General features: G+C 36.7%; 1 protein-coding gene across 3 annotated transcripts in view; it reads left to right on the forward strand.

The window, feature by feature from the left end:
- LOC122158413 (cytochrome b5 reductase 4) overlaps positions 1–15,859 on the forward strand; it is a 28,789-nt gene that overhangs the window by 11,664 nt on the left and 1,266 nt on the right. For 2 of the 3 annotated variants that reach the window (XM_042815111.1, XM_042815117.1), the window contains 10 exons: positions 1,705–1,759; positions 3,344–3,401; positions 3,502–3,595; positions 4,211–4,243; positions 4,892–5,014; positions 8,548–8,688; positions 8,816–8,968; positions 9,417–9,567; positions 14,166–14,252; positions 15,624–15,788. In XM_042815111.1, coding sequence (XP_042671045.1) covers positions 1,705–1,759; positions 3,344–3,401; positions 3,502–3,595; positions 4,211–4,243; positions 4,892–5,014; positions 8,548–8,688; positions 8,816–8,968; positions 9,417–9,567; positions 14,166–14,252; positions 15,624–15,788 — 1,060 coding nt within the window. The other variant, XM_042815124.1, reaches the window with a different exon arrangement.

Consider the following 15,859-nt stretch of genomic DNA (forward strand, 5'->3'; position numbering starts at 1 on the left):
AGTACGTGCCCTAGCTTGCTCAGGTTTTCTTACTGTGTCCCAAGGAAGTTTTCTGCAAAACTGCTTTTTATCCAGACAGGCTCCTCGGCCCGTTCTATTATGAAATCATGCATTTACTTTTGAGTTTCATGCAGTTTTTGTCAGCCTATTTCTTTAGCCTGAAAAAAGTTATGGATACCATTTGAAGGGACTTAATGTTTCAGCTGCTTCCCTTCATTTGTTACTGTCTGCAGCAGGAACGCCAGCTGTAATTAATTAGCCAGCAGTTGTACTTTGCAGTGTTGATCACACCTTTTGCACCTGGTAGTCCTGCTAATTTCCTATTCAGATTTGAACTTGTCAAACTCATCTCTCTGGTGTGGCTATGAGGGTTACCCAAGAGGCTATCAATCAGCAGTCTTGCTATCTGATCTCCCATGAGATTTTGCCAAACAGTTCCCTGAACAAGCTGAAGTTGTAGTTCTGCTCACTACCTTGCTTGTTTCTCTCAGTAACTGAAACTCCTTCATTTCATAGCTGCCGTCAGCCTTTGGATTCACTACCAGTCCTTCTTCATGACCATATGACTGTCATGCACAGCAGAGCACTAACCTTAATTGATTAATTCATCACCTGAATAATTTTCTTTTTTTATTGCAGTGTGACTTCTTATTTTCAAATAATATTTTACAGTACTTCAGAGCAATTAACAAATAACTTAGTTTGCTAGAATGTTCTTATTCTGGCAGCTGTATATTTCTGTTGCCTCACAAAAGCAAATAGTGTGTATGGTCACAAATTTCTCTTATCCACAGAGGGCAGCCCAAGCATACATTATATGTCTTTGTTATGACTTAACACCAGTAAGCCCCATTCCTCATATGAATGATCTGTAGTCTTGGCAGATTGGTTTAGACCAAAACAGTGCTCTTTGTTTTATTTACTTTTTACATAGTGAAGTCATGTAATTCGCACATTTAAACTTCTATTCAGACTCCCAAACTGAATTGGCACGTTGAAGATAATTAGCTTGTGAATTCTCACCTACCTAAATCATTATATGCTTATCCTTTTCTAGTTTGCAAGGCTTGTCTTTGAATGGGCTTGGAATCCTTTTCACTTGTCCAGCATTTACCAGCTTCGACCTCTGCCTAACCATTGTCTGGTGAAATTGCTCTATTCATGCAGTGTTGCAAATTATATCTCAGTCAGTGCAGCTTCTTCCATTGTGTTTCTACACAGCTTCCTTCTATTGAAATGGAGAAAGGATTGCAATTGCTTTAATGTTATCTCTGTTTTATATTTTCCAAATTCCTAGCAAAGCACAAAGTAGAGAGATATCAGCTGAAAACAAAGCTGAACAAATAGTTCCATTGAATTGATTAAGATGTTTTATCCCTGCTTCACTGTCACAAAGTATGAAAGGACAAGTTAATACCTGATGAAACAGAGCAGCTTACACATACCAGGAAACTTGCATGCAGGGGTTCTGTGGAATGTAGAACTCTTAATTTCTGCAACAGAGCTTCATGTTCTAGGAGCCTGCTCTCCTGGACTGAATGCTGAATAAAAGCAAAATAAAGACCATGAATACTTTCCTGTGGAAAGAAAACCACCATATATTGAGAAAGGATATTTAGCATATAACATTGAAAAAAGTCTTACTATGATTTTTATTAAGTGAGCATCATAGCACGTGTTTTAACAACTCTCTGCCCTTCATAGGTATGCTCTCTGAGAGGGAAGTACTGGGTGCTTCTGCTAGAGATACAACTCCAAGGTAAACTTTTGGTTTTCATTTTGTTGAACATTCTATTTAATAACGCTGTGCAGTACTTTGTAAATAGAGACGATTTTTTCCATATTTAGATCTTGATGTTTCAGCTGAATGAGTATCTCATTACCAACACAAGTAGGAAAGCTGGGGTTTAATCTGAGGTTTCAGATTTAAATAGCTTGCCAAAGGTCTTATTGACCTTACAGGCAAAAGATGAAGCATATTTCTTGGCTTGGTCTGTTGGCTTCTAACACTTTTACTGCCGTGCATTGCATACAACTGTATGGTTTATTTTCACTGGCTCCTCAGCCTTTTGCTTCTTGAGGAAAGTCCTGGGAAGTGATTCCAAGTGGGCTGATTTTTTTTTTTTTTTTTTTTTTTTTTTTTACTTGAGTTATTTGTCAGTAATAATTGGCATGCGTTGGAGAGGTACCTCTTTTCAGACTGGAATGTTTTAAGATGTGATAGAGCTATTCAGGTTTCTGCAGTTTGAAAACGTAAAACAAAGCAAACTTTAAAAACACAATGAAGTAACTGAGGTGTCTTTCTTCTCATGATTCCTCGAATCTCTCAGGTTTATTTTCTGATTTTTGCATAATGCAACTTCAGAAACTTTGAGCTAGTTATGTGCGACCATGTTCATTCCTCATTTTGCAACTGGAACATGGCTTATCTTCTGGAGTTGTTCCTCAGTCCTTGCTTCTTTTCTCCTCATGTGTGTCTGGTATGTCCTGGTGTCAAATGGGAAGGTGCTGGCTAACAGGAATGTGTCTTGGAGGGGGCATCCCTTCTTTCTTCTCCAAGAGTTCAAACACTAAACAGAAGTGGTTAGGACTTGGGAAAGAGAGAAGACAGTAGTAATGTATACACAAGGAGTGTGTAGAGTTGTGCGGGTAGAGTTGACTTTTACTTACTGGGATTGCAGCCTTCATGATGCTGGTCAGAACTACAGATGTACACTTGAGAGCCAAGCATAAGATGTAGTCAGATGTATAGCTTTTCTGCCTTGGATAGGTAGGCTGCTGTGCCAAAGAGGTCTTGAAAACCCTGGCAAGTGTATGGTAATGGAAAGCAATAAGAAATATACAGTATGCCCTTCAAATGCTTACTCTATTCTGTAGTTATTACAAGATTTGGGTAGCTTGGGAATTGTGAGAATGTAAAACCTAAATCTGGGCAAATGAAGGAAACTGTGGTTTTGTGGTATAAAGGTAGAACCTGTAACTCTTGGAAACTGCTCTGACAATGTAATAACTTTGCTTGGAGCCAAGGACTTCAACCATCTTTCTTGGAAGGTTCATATACTGCAAAGAGGATGCATATGCTTTGTAACTAAAACCACTGCATATAACTTTAACTGCTATGCACTATTAGGATGAATAATTAGACTGCTTTTATTTTGATCTTCTTTTCAAAATTTATAATCGCTGGGCTTACCTCTTGAAAACATAGTAAATAATGTGTTTGGCTGGTATCTTTGTGAAAGAAGTTCTGCTTGAAAACTGCTCATTAAATATATTTTGGCATGCTGAACAAAATTGTATATGTATACATTTCTTTTTTTCTTTCTGTACTTCTGTTTTACAGTTATGACTGGTTTCAAACAGATGATTTGATCACTGTTGTCATATATACTAAGCAGAAGGTAAATGTATTTTATGAAAGAGATAATTACAGGATCTTGTGATCCAGCTTGAATTCTTGGAGAACTTCCTTAAAATGCTCTTCTTCCTTGTCTGTGAAAGGGTATGAATGCAGAGTTGGTGATAGTGGACTGTCAACACAAAAGACTAAGGGGAGAGATCATCCTGGATGATCATTCATATCTTGTAGAAGTTGGTAGGTACTGTGATTTTACAGTTGAAAATACTTAATTTTTGTTTTCCGATATTAAAACCTTCACATCAGGCCATATATATTTTGCATATACCACTTAAATTTTATTCCTCTTTATTGAAAATGATTACATTATCAACTCCTATCTTCATCTAGTCAGTATGTATATATTTTTTTTTAATTCTGTTTCTTATTTGATGTTCTAACCAATATGGAATAAAGTGTAATAAGAGACTGATGTGAAAGTTATGCAAGTTTCTCTATTTCAGGTGTGTGTTATAGATCACTTACTAAAAAGCCCTTATTCAAAAAGGGCAGATGGAATGATTTAGATGAATACAAGTTGATAATTATATCATGAGTCACTATTTAAAAAAAAAAAAAAAAAAGAAAATGATGCCTTTCTTAACATGTTATGCATTAGCTTGCAGAAAACACTGAGACTGATATGAAGCAAGAGTGAAATTTCAGGACCAAGTAAAGACACATAGGGTTGTAGGCATGTTAGTTTACACAGTATTTCTTGCTCTAAGCTGTACAAATATATAAAGACATGTATTACATATATAGAATGTAATTCAGTTTTTGCTTAAACTAATTTGTTTCTCTTTATTTCAGACTTGGATCATGAAGTTCAAGATGACTTTGCTGGTAAGTTGTCTCTTGTAACTTTTCTACATTCCCATGTTAGAAGAAATATAGAACTTTCATTTAATTTTCTGATCCATCAGGTACTTCACAGCTTTTCATACCATCAGGTTCTGACACAGTCAACCAAATCAAACCATACAATTAAATTCTTTTTTTTCATTTTGCCACTTGAGCTTGTAAAAAAAAAAAAAAAATAATAATGTTGATGATGCTCTGATCCTTTGGAGTATCACTAAAATAATTAGAAGGGAGCTGTGTTGTGTGTATATATAAGCCATTCTATGTTTTGAATAGGATTTTCATAAACTTATTTATTCATTCAAATAGCCATTTGGCAAAAAGGGAAGTATGTGGTAGTAATTAACTATTTCCAGTAAATAAGGACTCGAACTTCGTGTTATTTCTGACCAGATGGACTGTGAATCTTTTCACAACATATTTATTAGATGTATTAAATATCATACATTAATTATACGTATTCTAAAGGCCCCATAAAGCATAAGGGATAACAGAAAATATAAGATAATGCATTAATCCTGTGCTTCTTGAAAAATGACTAATCCTTCTTGAGTTTGATAGGGGAGTAAAATTATATTGTTGGGCAAAGTGTAACTAAAAGTAACAGTAGGAAACAATTTTCTCTTGTAGTAAATATTGCTGAAAAAGTTGGGAAGGTAGAGATTATTTTGAAGAAAAAGGATCATATTCAATGGAAAGTGCTGGGATTGCCTTTGGAGAGTCACAATACACTTCTCAGGCGCACGGAAAGAGGTAAATATGGCCTCATTAGCAGTTCTAAGTATTTTAGGGCATGTTCAACATGTTTTCACCCAGGATTTTTCTTTTCTGTGACCATACTTCATTTTTTTTTTAAGAATGTTTTCTGGAGTTGTTGAAAACTGTTCAGATACTCTCCTTGAACAGATTCACAGTAGAAGTTTTTTTGTTGTTTATTTCCTCCTGATTTCATTTTCCTGTTTTGTCTTCCAGTAGAATTGGAGGCCTTTGAGTCTTGCAGAAAGGGTGGGAGAATGTAATAGGGGAAGTTGAAAACTGCTTGAGAGTTGTTGCATCTCATGGGTGCCTGTGTGCTTGATATCCCTTCTATCTGTATGAAAACTTCAGTAGACCTTTACCTTGTGACAAGGGATGTGGGAGTAACTAGTGAAGAAACAAAAACCTCCACGTCCTGCTATTACTACAGATGCATCCCTATTCAATGCTGTAACATTGTTCCAGCACTCTGTACCTTTGTAACTTGAGCTATGCCTAAACGAGGCACTCAAAGCCACCTCTAAATAAGCTGCTGCATCTGTAGGGGGTGGTAGAGGTTACATGTGAATTCATTTTGTGGTGAGGGAATGGTATGAACTCGTGGCAGCACTCAAGTGCATTACCTTGATCACTGTGATTGTTTTTTTTCCAGCTAAACTAGAAATTTCCATGCAATAACATAATGTATTATAAAGATGTTTCTGATGTTATTGCTACTGTCCCAGTTCTCTGAAGCACTCTTGACCCTCTGCCTATTTATGTTCAAAAGCTGACTAAATTTAGACTGCCTTGTGTGTGAGAGCAAAGTTAAGAACTGATTAAACATTGTTCACTCTTGCTGGCTTGTAGTTATGGTAATTAGACCATGAAAATTGAGAGATTATTGTGCTCCAAAAAGGAAGATTATGTGTATAAAAGCACATTTCTTAGCTACGTTTAGGTTATTTTAGAATGTAGTTTTGCTTACGCAAGTTTCAGAACCTGTTGAGTCAGAGCTTGCTGAGCTGAGTTCCTTCAGTTCCTCAATTACTAATGTGAGGAAATATAGTAAGTATATTGATATCTGTGGCTTTTTAAACCATGGTCCAGAATTTTTTATTCAGCGATTTATTAATTAAGAAATAAAATTGAAATACTCCAAGGGTTACAAAAGAGGAATGTTCAGCTAACTGTCTTTCCTTTATTCCAGCTCTCTGCTTTCAGTGTGGAAATAATATCTACACACTGGAGGCTTCTGTTTGCATAGTGTAGACTTAATTAGCCTCACTCAGTTTTGCTTAGAATTGTGCCTCCTGCCTCTAAATTGCCTAGGTTTCAATTTTGCTCCCATAGAGCAAATGCTGTTAACTGTGAGAAAGCCCCATCTCTTGTACTAAGAGCACAGAAATAGTAATTAACAACTCAGTTGTTTTTCCTGTCTGCTGGATGCGAAATTGGTTTGGTGTGCAAACAACTTTTTGTGAAGTACAACAAATATATTCTGGAAGTAAAATGATCATGACTTCCAGCCTGGTAAAGTAATACTGACCTCGTAAAGTGAACTGATGCATTTTTATATAAGAGATTAAGGAAGTCTTTAAAGAAAATATTATATTTCCTCCAATAAACTGCAGAAACCAATAATACAAAGTGTGTTGCAAACACAGCAGCTCTCCTTAATACTACTTACAGTTTAGTATAATGTATTTTGCATTATTGAATAGTAATAATATTAAGATTGGATAGTTGCAGTTTGTTTACCTGTGACAGTGCTGGAAGCACTTTTAACACAGGCAGAACATACTGTCAAGTAGGAGAGTAATCCCTTCAGAAAGATGCGTGGACGCGTATGTTGCTGGCCAGAGTGGTTTCCTGTAGATAAATGGCTGCTCATGCTACTCCAGTGTGTAGCTGTGAGACAACTGAGAAAGATCCGTGAGAACTTTTAAAAGAGTGGAGGAAGGACATACTGGTTGTGCAAGTAGCTGTGCTTACATGATGTATCAGTTGTAATAAGATGGGGAAAAAAGCATTTTTGCTGCAGATGGAGTAACTTTAGCCCTGTTTTGTTGAGGAGCAAAGTTACTGAATTTTTACCATGGCTGATAAGAGTAGGTAGAACAACTGATACAAGGTGTATTGTAACTTGTGTACCTGCACCTAGCTCTATGGACCAGCACCTCTTCTAGGCAGGCAGGTAGGCAACAGCAGGAGCAGTATGGGTAATCAATGAATATTAATATGTTATAATTACAAAATAAACAAGAGAGTTAGGCAAAGCAGACTATAATAACAAAAAGAGGATAGAAAGCTTTCCCATATCCTGGGCTCACTTACAAAACTGCAATAGAGTGGATCTCCAGAAGAGATCCTTCCCCACTGGCAGTCAGCTCTTAAGTAGGTCTAGGAGAGGTGCAGCCAGGCTCCACCCCTTCCAGCAGCACAGGTGAATTGCCTTCGCCTGTGCTCCTGTGGCTGACTCATTGCTTGCTTCAGGTTATCAATCAGAGGTTCAGGCCAGGACTCAGCAGTTCCCTTACACAGTACCAGTACTAAAGGAGAGCCTTGAGAGCTGAGCTGTTTAGTTAAAGCTATTTTATAGCTTTACATCTGGCATTTTTATTCTGCGCTATCTGTGCAGCTATCACGGGTGCATTGCCTTGAGTTCTGTTTGTTTTTCACTTGTTAGTTTTATTTTATGTCAGGTGTAAGCATTTAAATGTTGATATTTGGCCCCCCCCCCAAAAATGTGCAAAGCTCTTTGCAGTTGCGTGTTGATAGGCCATTGTGCTTGTCTATCTAAGATGAAAAAAACTCACCATGAACGTGGGCATTTTCATTTTAAGCTGTCATCTATGTAAGCTCCTCCTGCTGTAACTTGTTTGATGTTTTAAACAATGGGATAGAAATTCCTGTGAGCATACACAAGGTGTTCTGGTATAGTGTACTAGTATCAGTGCTGCAAGTATAAGTGCTAGGATAGTAGTTGATGAAAGGGTGCCAGACCATATATTTTAGCCAATATATGCCATCTTTCTGCAAGAGCTGTAAGTATTATTCCCTGTGGACAGCCCTATCAGAAATATTTGCTGTGTCAGTAGCAGTAAAACAGCAACAATGCAGGGTGGTCAGCTGAATAAATACCCAGAGTGCTGGGTGGGTTTAGGCAGTGTGGTGCTCTGCCTCCTTACTTTTCATTTCCATTACCCAAGCTGTTTTGATCTACAGATTTTTATTCATGCTGAAGTTCTGTGGTGACTTTAGTACAGGTACAATGTGGTACAGAGATGGTTCTGCTTTCTGAAAGAAAAATTGTGTTGATTTGCTGCTTCTTCATAGTCATTGCTATCTAATAACACAGATTCAGTCTGGTAAGAGCCTAAAGTAAGGCTAAAAAATTAGCTCCAAACTAGAAAAATAATTTTAATGGTACAAAAGCATCTATCTGTAATATTTTTGTAAAGTATTCTTATTGTTTTTTGTTGGTTTTATTGTTTTTTTTTTCTTTCTCATTAAAAGATACGTAAGTAACAGGCAATTGATGCTTTTAGGATTGTTCTACAGGAAATGCAAGTTGGTTTCTAAGACAGAAGTTACCCATGACACCAAGCTCTTCTGCTTTATGCTGCCTAAGAGCACTCATCTCCAGGTTCCCATTGGACAACACGTTTACCTCAAACAAATCATTGCAGGTAAGAAAAACTGAGAACATGACCATCGATATCTTAACACGTCTCTATTTTGAGCCTCTGCTGTTTGCAGATAATTTACTGTATACAGTTTTTCTATTCTATCAGCTATCTTTTGTCTTTTCTTTAGGGACAGAAGTAGTAAAACCATATACACCTTTATTGCCTTTTTTGCCACTGGATTTCAAAGAACCATTTAGCCAGGATGGTGCGCATATATATTTAATGATCAAAATTTATTCCTGTGGATTGTTTACGCAGGCACTTGACCACCTACAAATAGGTAAGTATGTGGCTTAGGATGTTTTGTGTTTAGTTTTGCAGAGGTTGGCCTTGTCTTTGCACATATGTCAGCTGTATCAAGCAGTTAATTACTTGTACTTGATTGTGTATATAAATATATTAGTTGCTTGTTTTGTATTTGAGTATATATATCTTAAATAAAAATGACTGTATTTTTTTAATAAAGGCAAGCAAATCTGTTTGACTCAAGATATACTTCCTTTTATGTTTCAGATATAAGGTAGATTTTTAATAGTAACTTCACAAATCATTTTGATTGAACACTTGTTCTTTTAGCATAAATGATCCATGTGTGATTTATATTGTACCCTTCTGAAATGAATCTTAACACTACAAAGATGAAGGGAGTATAAAAGGATCTTTTAAAAATCAGATTACTAGTTTGTTTTCATCTCATTAAGGATTACTGTTCTGTTTTGATTTTAAAGGTGATGATATTTCTGTCAGCAGTCCTGAAGGTAACTTCAAGAAGTCACAAGTTGAAGCTCTAGAAGACCTCTTTTTATTGGCAGCGGGCACAGGCTTCACACCAATGGTTAAACTGCTGAATTTTGCTCTGGCTAAAGTTGATTGTCTCCGGTACGTACACTAATTGTGGTTTAAGCTCAAGCTAAAGTGATCCATATGAAGAATGAGATGAAGTGTGATGGGCTGTCCTCAATAAAATGATTTCAAAACCAAAGGGCAAGAAAGCATTTTTCTTCAGTTTATTTTAGAGATACTGATGCAGAGCACCTTTTCTTTTTGTTGTATCTCTGCACAAGTTTTCTCACTCTTGTACCATTTAGTTTTCTGCATGCCGCTTGATTACGTTTTGCTAATGTAACTCTACATGTTATAACCTTCTATTTTCAGCAGGCAACTAATTTCATTTGCCTTGAACAGTGTCACTGCAGACATATAAATAACATCAATTTTTTTTTTTTACTGTTTGTAATTTTGAGCTTCCCTTAGCTTTTCAAGTTCCTGGGCATAGTTATCTCAATCCACTTCACAGTGAAGAGTAAACTGTGGTTTGATGTGAGACGTAAGTGCTTTTCATTGGAGTTCAACTGTTTCTTCAGTATCTCGTAGAAAAATCTTTTCTTCTTGAGAGGAGAAGAATGTGACTAGGAGCTCAAATTAAATTTACTCCAGATATGGTCCATTGTTCTTATTGTTTTGTTGTTGTTTTGTTTTTGAGTTTGACCATGCTGCTGTCTTCAAATACGGATTTCAGTTGCATTCAGGCAGAGCATGTGATTCTTGCTTGTCTTGGGTCTGTTCTCTTGTAAAAGGCGACGTGGATCCCTAAAATAATGTTTTGTCATGTGTATCTTTTATTTAATCTGTAATGTAAACTAGAAGTGTAAAAAGTCTCAGGAGAGTTCAGGAAACTCAATAACATAGTAGCTCAACTTCAAAAGGAAATGCAAAGGGTGACTGGGGCTCATCTTCTGAAAGAGGTCTAGAGGTAGGTGTCTCTGCCTATGGCAGGGAGGTTGCAACTACATGATCTTAAAGGTCCCTTTCAACCCAAACCATTCTATGATTCTATAAAGAGATACAAGGTGTTTTTGTATTGCTTTTAGCCACGGTTTGCTTCCAGCATCATGCTTAATGGAATTTCTTAATAGATTGTTTTTGTCAGTGTGGACTGTTGTGATTTGTGTGAGCACATAAATAGAAAGCATGCCTGACCTTCATTTTCCTAAGAGCTGTTGCAGAGGATGGTTTTATGGATTTGACACTCCTTTCCTGTATCTTTAAATTCAGACTTTTGTAAGAGTTATTAATTTGTATTACTGGGTTTTATTGAATATAAGCACAGGATGTTTTGGCTCATTATGTCTTCATAAAGCACATTTTGAAAGAGGATAAAGGATTTAAATTGAAGACTAGTCTTCATAATAAAGATGAAAAGGATTACATGTGTACTTCAGTGATCTGTTTCTAGAAAAGAATCTAAAAGCGTACATTATTCTTATACTGCATGTTGTCTGGCATAAAAGATGCTGTTTTGTGAGGACACAGCGTATGTACTGTTTGAGGGTAAGGCTTTTCCAAAGGATCTTGTATTGTCACATGCAAATGGGCACTGTGAAATAAATTTATCACCTGGCAAAAGACTTGGGAAACACTATTAAGTGAATTTGACTTTCTTTTTCTTCTTGAGTGGAAAACTTTGTATGTGTAAGGTAAATATAATATGAAAGTAAAACCAATAGTAAAAGGTGCAAGTCTTAATATGTTGTTCATAAGCAGAATAAACACAATAGGTAATGTGTTTGGAACACTACTGCTGCACAGCTGGTGCTTGTGTCTACTGTGTCCTTGAAAGATGACCAGAAGTGTTCATTTTAATTCTCTTTGGCATGGTTTCTTATGGGAACTCAGTAGCAGCAGTTAGTTCAAGCTACAGCAGCATACATTTTCTTATTAATTAAAATAAATGATTTTTTTTTTCTAGTTGCCATGGAGACTCATGAGGTAGAATAGTTAGAATATGTTGATTCAGTACAGGTACTAAGCCTTGTGTTTCTGACTGCTCTAGGTTTGATGAACTGACTGCTCTGTTTGATGGCCTTATTTTTGCTGTTTACCCTCAACTTTTTTTTTCCAACTTTTATTTTAAAGCAAATGTCACAGAATTCTTTCACATGTGCACACATGTATTTATGTCATATTTGTATACTTTGTGTATATAATATATATAAATATATGAGTGTTACTTTCTTTATGTGACCGTGCAAAGTAACAGTTGCCATAGATGTGGTTCACATACACTAGAACACGAATTGCAGAGATAATGCTGAATGACTTTATGATCACATCACCTACTGAAGCAGCTTCTGTCTAGTTCTAGTCAGGTGCTGACTGAGCCTCTGAGGTAGTACTGCTAATGCTAGAGAACCTGCAGCTTCCCTGCATGGTGTTTTCCTTGATGTTATTATCTTGGATCGTTGGATTTCCATTCATTCTGTCTAGCTTGTCTCCTCATTTTATTTTTTTTAGGTCTGTCATTTCCTATCTACATTGAACGTGGAATGCAATCGATTCTCTTCCTGTCTGCAATATCCTTTTGTATATGAAGCCATAACAATTTTATTTCAGCCTTATTTCGTCTCTTACTGGCCAGATTGTATTAGGACACAGTATTCCTTTCAGAAGAATATTTGCACAATTTTTTTCCTATTTGAGATTTTTGTTCCTTTTTACTCGTGCTGTATTGCTACAATCAGCTGGATGCATTTCATAAAGAAGGTTGAGGCACAGAGGCACTAAGCACTCAGCAGAGGGCTAACACTTCTCTAGAACAGTCTGTTCTTCATTCTCTTTGATGGCTGTCTTGTTTTGTTTTTAGGTTTCATTCCTAAATTACCACATCAATTTTATATTCATTCTTAATACAGTGTTCCACTTTTGTCAGCATTCTTTTCTGTTTTAGAAGCTGGTTTTACAACATTCTGTACTTCTTCTTCCTCTGTGTTCATGTAAGGATCATTTTTGTTCCTCTGTCTGTGCACCCTTCTTTAAGACCTTTCATAGCAATTTTCAGAGTTCATTGTTATCATCCCCGGATGATGCGGTATGTTTGACTCCCATCAACTTTCAAAAAACTGACAGTTCCTCATTCTTTTTCTGATCTGAAGCTCCATCATTGTTCTCTCAAATATGTCTTCTCTAGCAATAAGGATCATATCTAAATCTCTACATCTTCCATTTAGCTGCCTTCTCCCTCTTTTATAGCAGTACTCTTAGCAGTTAATTCCAAGTTTTGGGGGTATTTATTTTCTTTATAACATGTTCTGAGCAGCACTGCACCAGATAAATGTGTATGCAATGAGTACAGAATATCAGTAAGAGTGTGCAGAATTATTTCTTGCACATCCCAGTTCCTACCTTTTTGCCCAAGGGATAAATTCTATGGCTTTCCCATGTGTGTTTCTGTTGACTCTTTTCCTCACCTGAGCAGTGCTTGATGCGGTGGAGCATCACCCCAGCTCTGGCAGCATTGCATTCTTGAAGTAAGCTTTACTTTCCATGTTTCCAGGGAAGCAGGCACTGGGAACCTGGGTAAAGAACCCTGTGGTCTTTGGGTTAATTTTAGGATTTAAAGATTCATCATGACTGATTTGGGAAGGCTTTCCAGAGCTTGTATACTGCAAGTTATTTTGGTTTGTACTGCATTTGAAACCTCTTGGTAATGCTGTTGATGATTGGTATTATACATAACTATCATACCTCAGTGCTGAAGTTTTGACAGCTGAAAATGAATGTGTTCTCTTAAGTAGATGATCTCTTACCTTTGCCATCTGCTATAGCTTTTAGGAGATTTGCTGGTATCTTGAATTGTGACCAAACTGCAAAAGAGGAAAAAGGTTAAAAGACAGAAAAACGTGATGTCTTCAGGGAGAACATAGGCTTTTAAATTGCAGTTAAGAAGCAGCTGGAGACCATGTACTCCTCTCCACAGAAATCCAGAAATCCTAGCATATGTGACATGAATGAAAGATGGCTCTGCAAGCTAACAAGTGGAGGAGAAGGGAAATAATAGCTTCAGTGCAGCTTCATGTAAAAATAATGCTGTTGTTGGTCTCTTGGAAGCAAAGTTTTTTCCATATAGGAGAGTGTTGGGCACTGAACTAAAGTGGAGCTCAGGTTCACAGCTGTAGTTTTGCATGAATTAGGTTTCTTTGCTCCTATATGTTAGGGTTCTATCTTCAGGAATTTAGTATTGACTTGAGCTTCTTGAAATTCCACTTACATATACCAGCTTGCAGAGATGTAACACGGAAAAGATTGATAGAGTTCATTAATGATGTATTAACTGCAGCATTAGTGCTCAAACAGTATTGAGAAACCACTAGATAGATCCTGAAAAGCAACTAGACTGTATTCTCACTCGGGCCTTAGCAACTATAAAAGACTTTATTTTTCTAAAAACAGTGATTCCTGAAGGATAAGTTGCAACCATAGGCAAGGTTAGGGGCATTTAGAAGAGGGGGTCACAGTTCCAACAGATTTAAAGTACATCCAGAAAGATTTAGTGGATTAGTAGCAAAAAATGATTTAAGAAGAGAATGGAAGAGTATGGGTTTTTGTTTGTTTTAATGTAAGAAGCTTCTTTATAATCCACTAAGTTCTGATTCATTAACAGGAACAACCTGCAGTTATACTGTTTGTTTATTTTTAAGGACAGTGAAGCTGATCTTCTTCAACAAAAAAGATGATGACATACTTTGGAGAAACCAGCTAGAGCAATTAGCTCTTAAAGATGAAAGGTATTTACAACTCTTGTGAAGATCAATTTTATCATCCCAGTGTATAGCAGAACACATCTGGAGACATACAGTAACTGAACAGCTATGGCAGATCCTGCTTCTGGAAACTCTTACCTAGAATGTAGTGAGACAGGAGGTTGAAGGTGATTTGGTTATACAGGTCACAGATGCTTAGCAGCAGGGTATATCATTATGTTCTGGGAGGCTAAGAATTTGGTGTGGCACTGATTGAGATGTTTGTTGGAGATGGAATGTTAGGTGTAATAATAGCTAAGAGTGTCAGAGAAGCTTTTTGAAGATGAAGAAAATTAGCCTAAGTGATAGGATATATAGATATGCAAAGAGAGGGAAATAATAGACTAGGGTAGTGTATCCATTGAACAACACTGAATTTACTGAGGAGTCATGAAAAGTCTCTTTAGTGTCACTTTGTGGCCAAAATTCTTAGCTTGAAATTCAGAGTTCAAATTAGGCCCTACTTAAATTTTTACTTACTGTTTATTCACTGTTATTTTTCTCAGTTACAATCTAATTGTGGCTTAAAACACAGTAGTGCACGTGTAATATTACCTTCATTTAGCATATCATATTTATGTCAGGAGACATAGGAATGTCAGGCTGCCTTTTAATTTCAATACCCTTTTAGCACTAGTTAAATCACTAATGCCTGAATTTTTGGTGAAACAAACATGTTTCGTTTATGCTTATGTAATTCTTAGTTGAAATTGTGTGAACAAATTAATTTCATCTGTTCCTTCATGGCACTGATGTGAAGAATCAATATTATTTCATAACATAGTGATGTCTGGCACCTTTGAAGCTTTGTAGTCTAGACATTGTGCAAATTTACAGCAAAATCCCCTTTTCCCTTTCAGTAGCAGCCTCAGATACACAAGTGCTTGTTTTTCACTCAATAACTACTGTTAGTGGGTTTTAGAAACAAGTTGGAACACTTTCTCATTAATTAAATTGTGCTGATATTTTCAAAGGTTTGGCTAAACATTCTTATTTCCCTGCTTGTGAATTGAGCAATGCCAACATTTGGATAAGTCAGTCATGGAAAAATAAAATCTATGCTTCAGTATCTTGATTGGTACCTGCTGTTTTTTATTTCTTTATTGTAAGATGAAATACACAGCTCCTGTTCTTAACATTTAAAGATTGCATTAAATAATTGAACACCCAACTGTGGAGGCTGTTTGATTGACTTGGTGCTGGGAACAGCTAAATGTCTGTAAGAATTAACATTGTAGAGTAGCAATAGAGCAGAGCAAAAAAACAATCACAGCAGATGGCAGTGTCTCAGTAGTATTTTATATTGCTGTTTTCTAATAAGATACAATATTTCTGGAATATTCTTCTGCTTTCCAGGTTTGAGGTTCAGTTCATTCTTTCAGAGCCAGCAGAAGACTGGATGGGTAAACGGGGGAAGATTTCTTCAGCTCTTCTCTCTGAGTGTATGAAAAGAAGTAAAAAAGACTCCAAGGTGCTTATCTGCATCTGCGGTCCAACGCCTTTTACACAGCAGGGACTACAGTGAGTACTTTAAGTAATGAGTTTGGGAATGAGGAACCTGTGAAGTTTGATCAGCCGTGCCAGCTATATTG

This window comes from Centrocercus urophasianus, unplaced genomic scaffold, assembly GCF_019232065.1.
Source record: "Centrocercus urophasianus isolate 14NV4802_14NV808 unplaced genomic scaffold, USGS_Curo_1.0 seq_10, whole genome shotgun sequence".
Classification (NCBI taxonomy): Eukaryota; Metazoa; Chordata; class Aves; order Galliformes; family Phasianidae; genus Centrocercus; species Centrocercus urophasianus.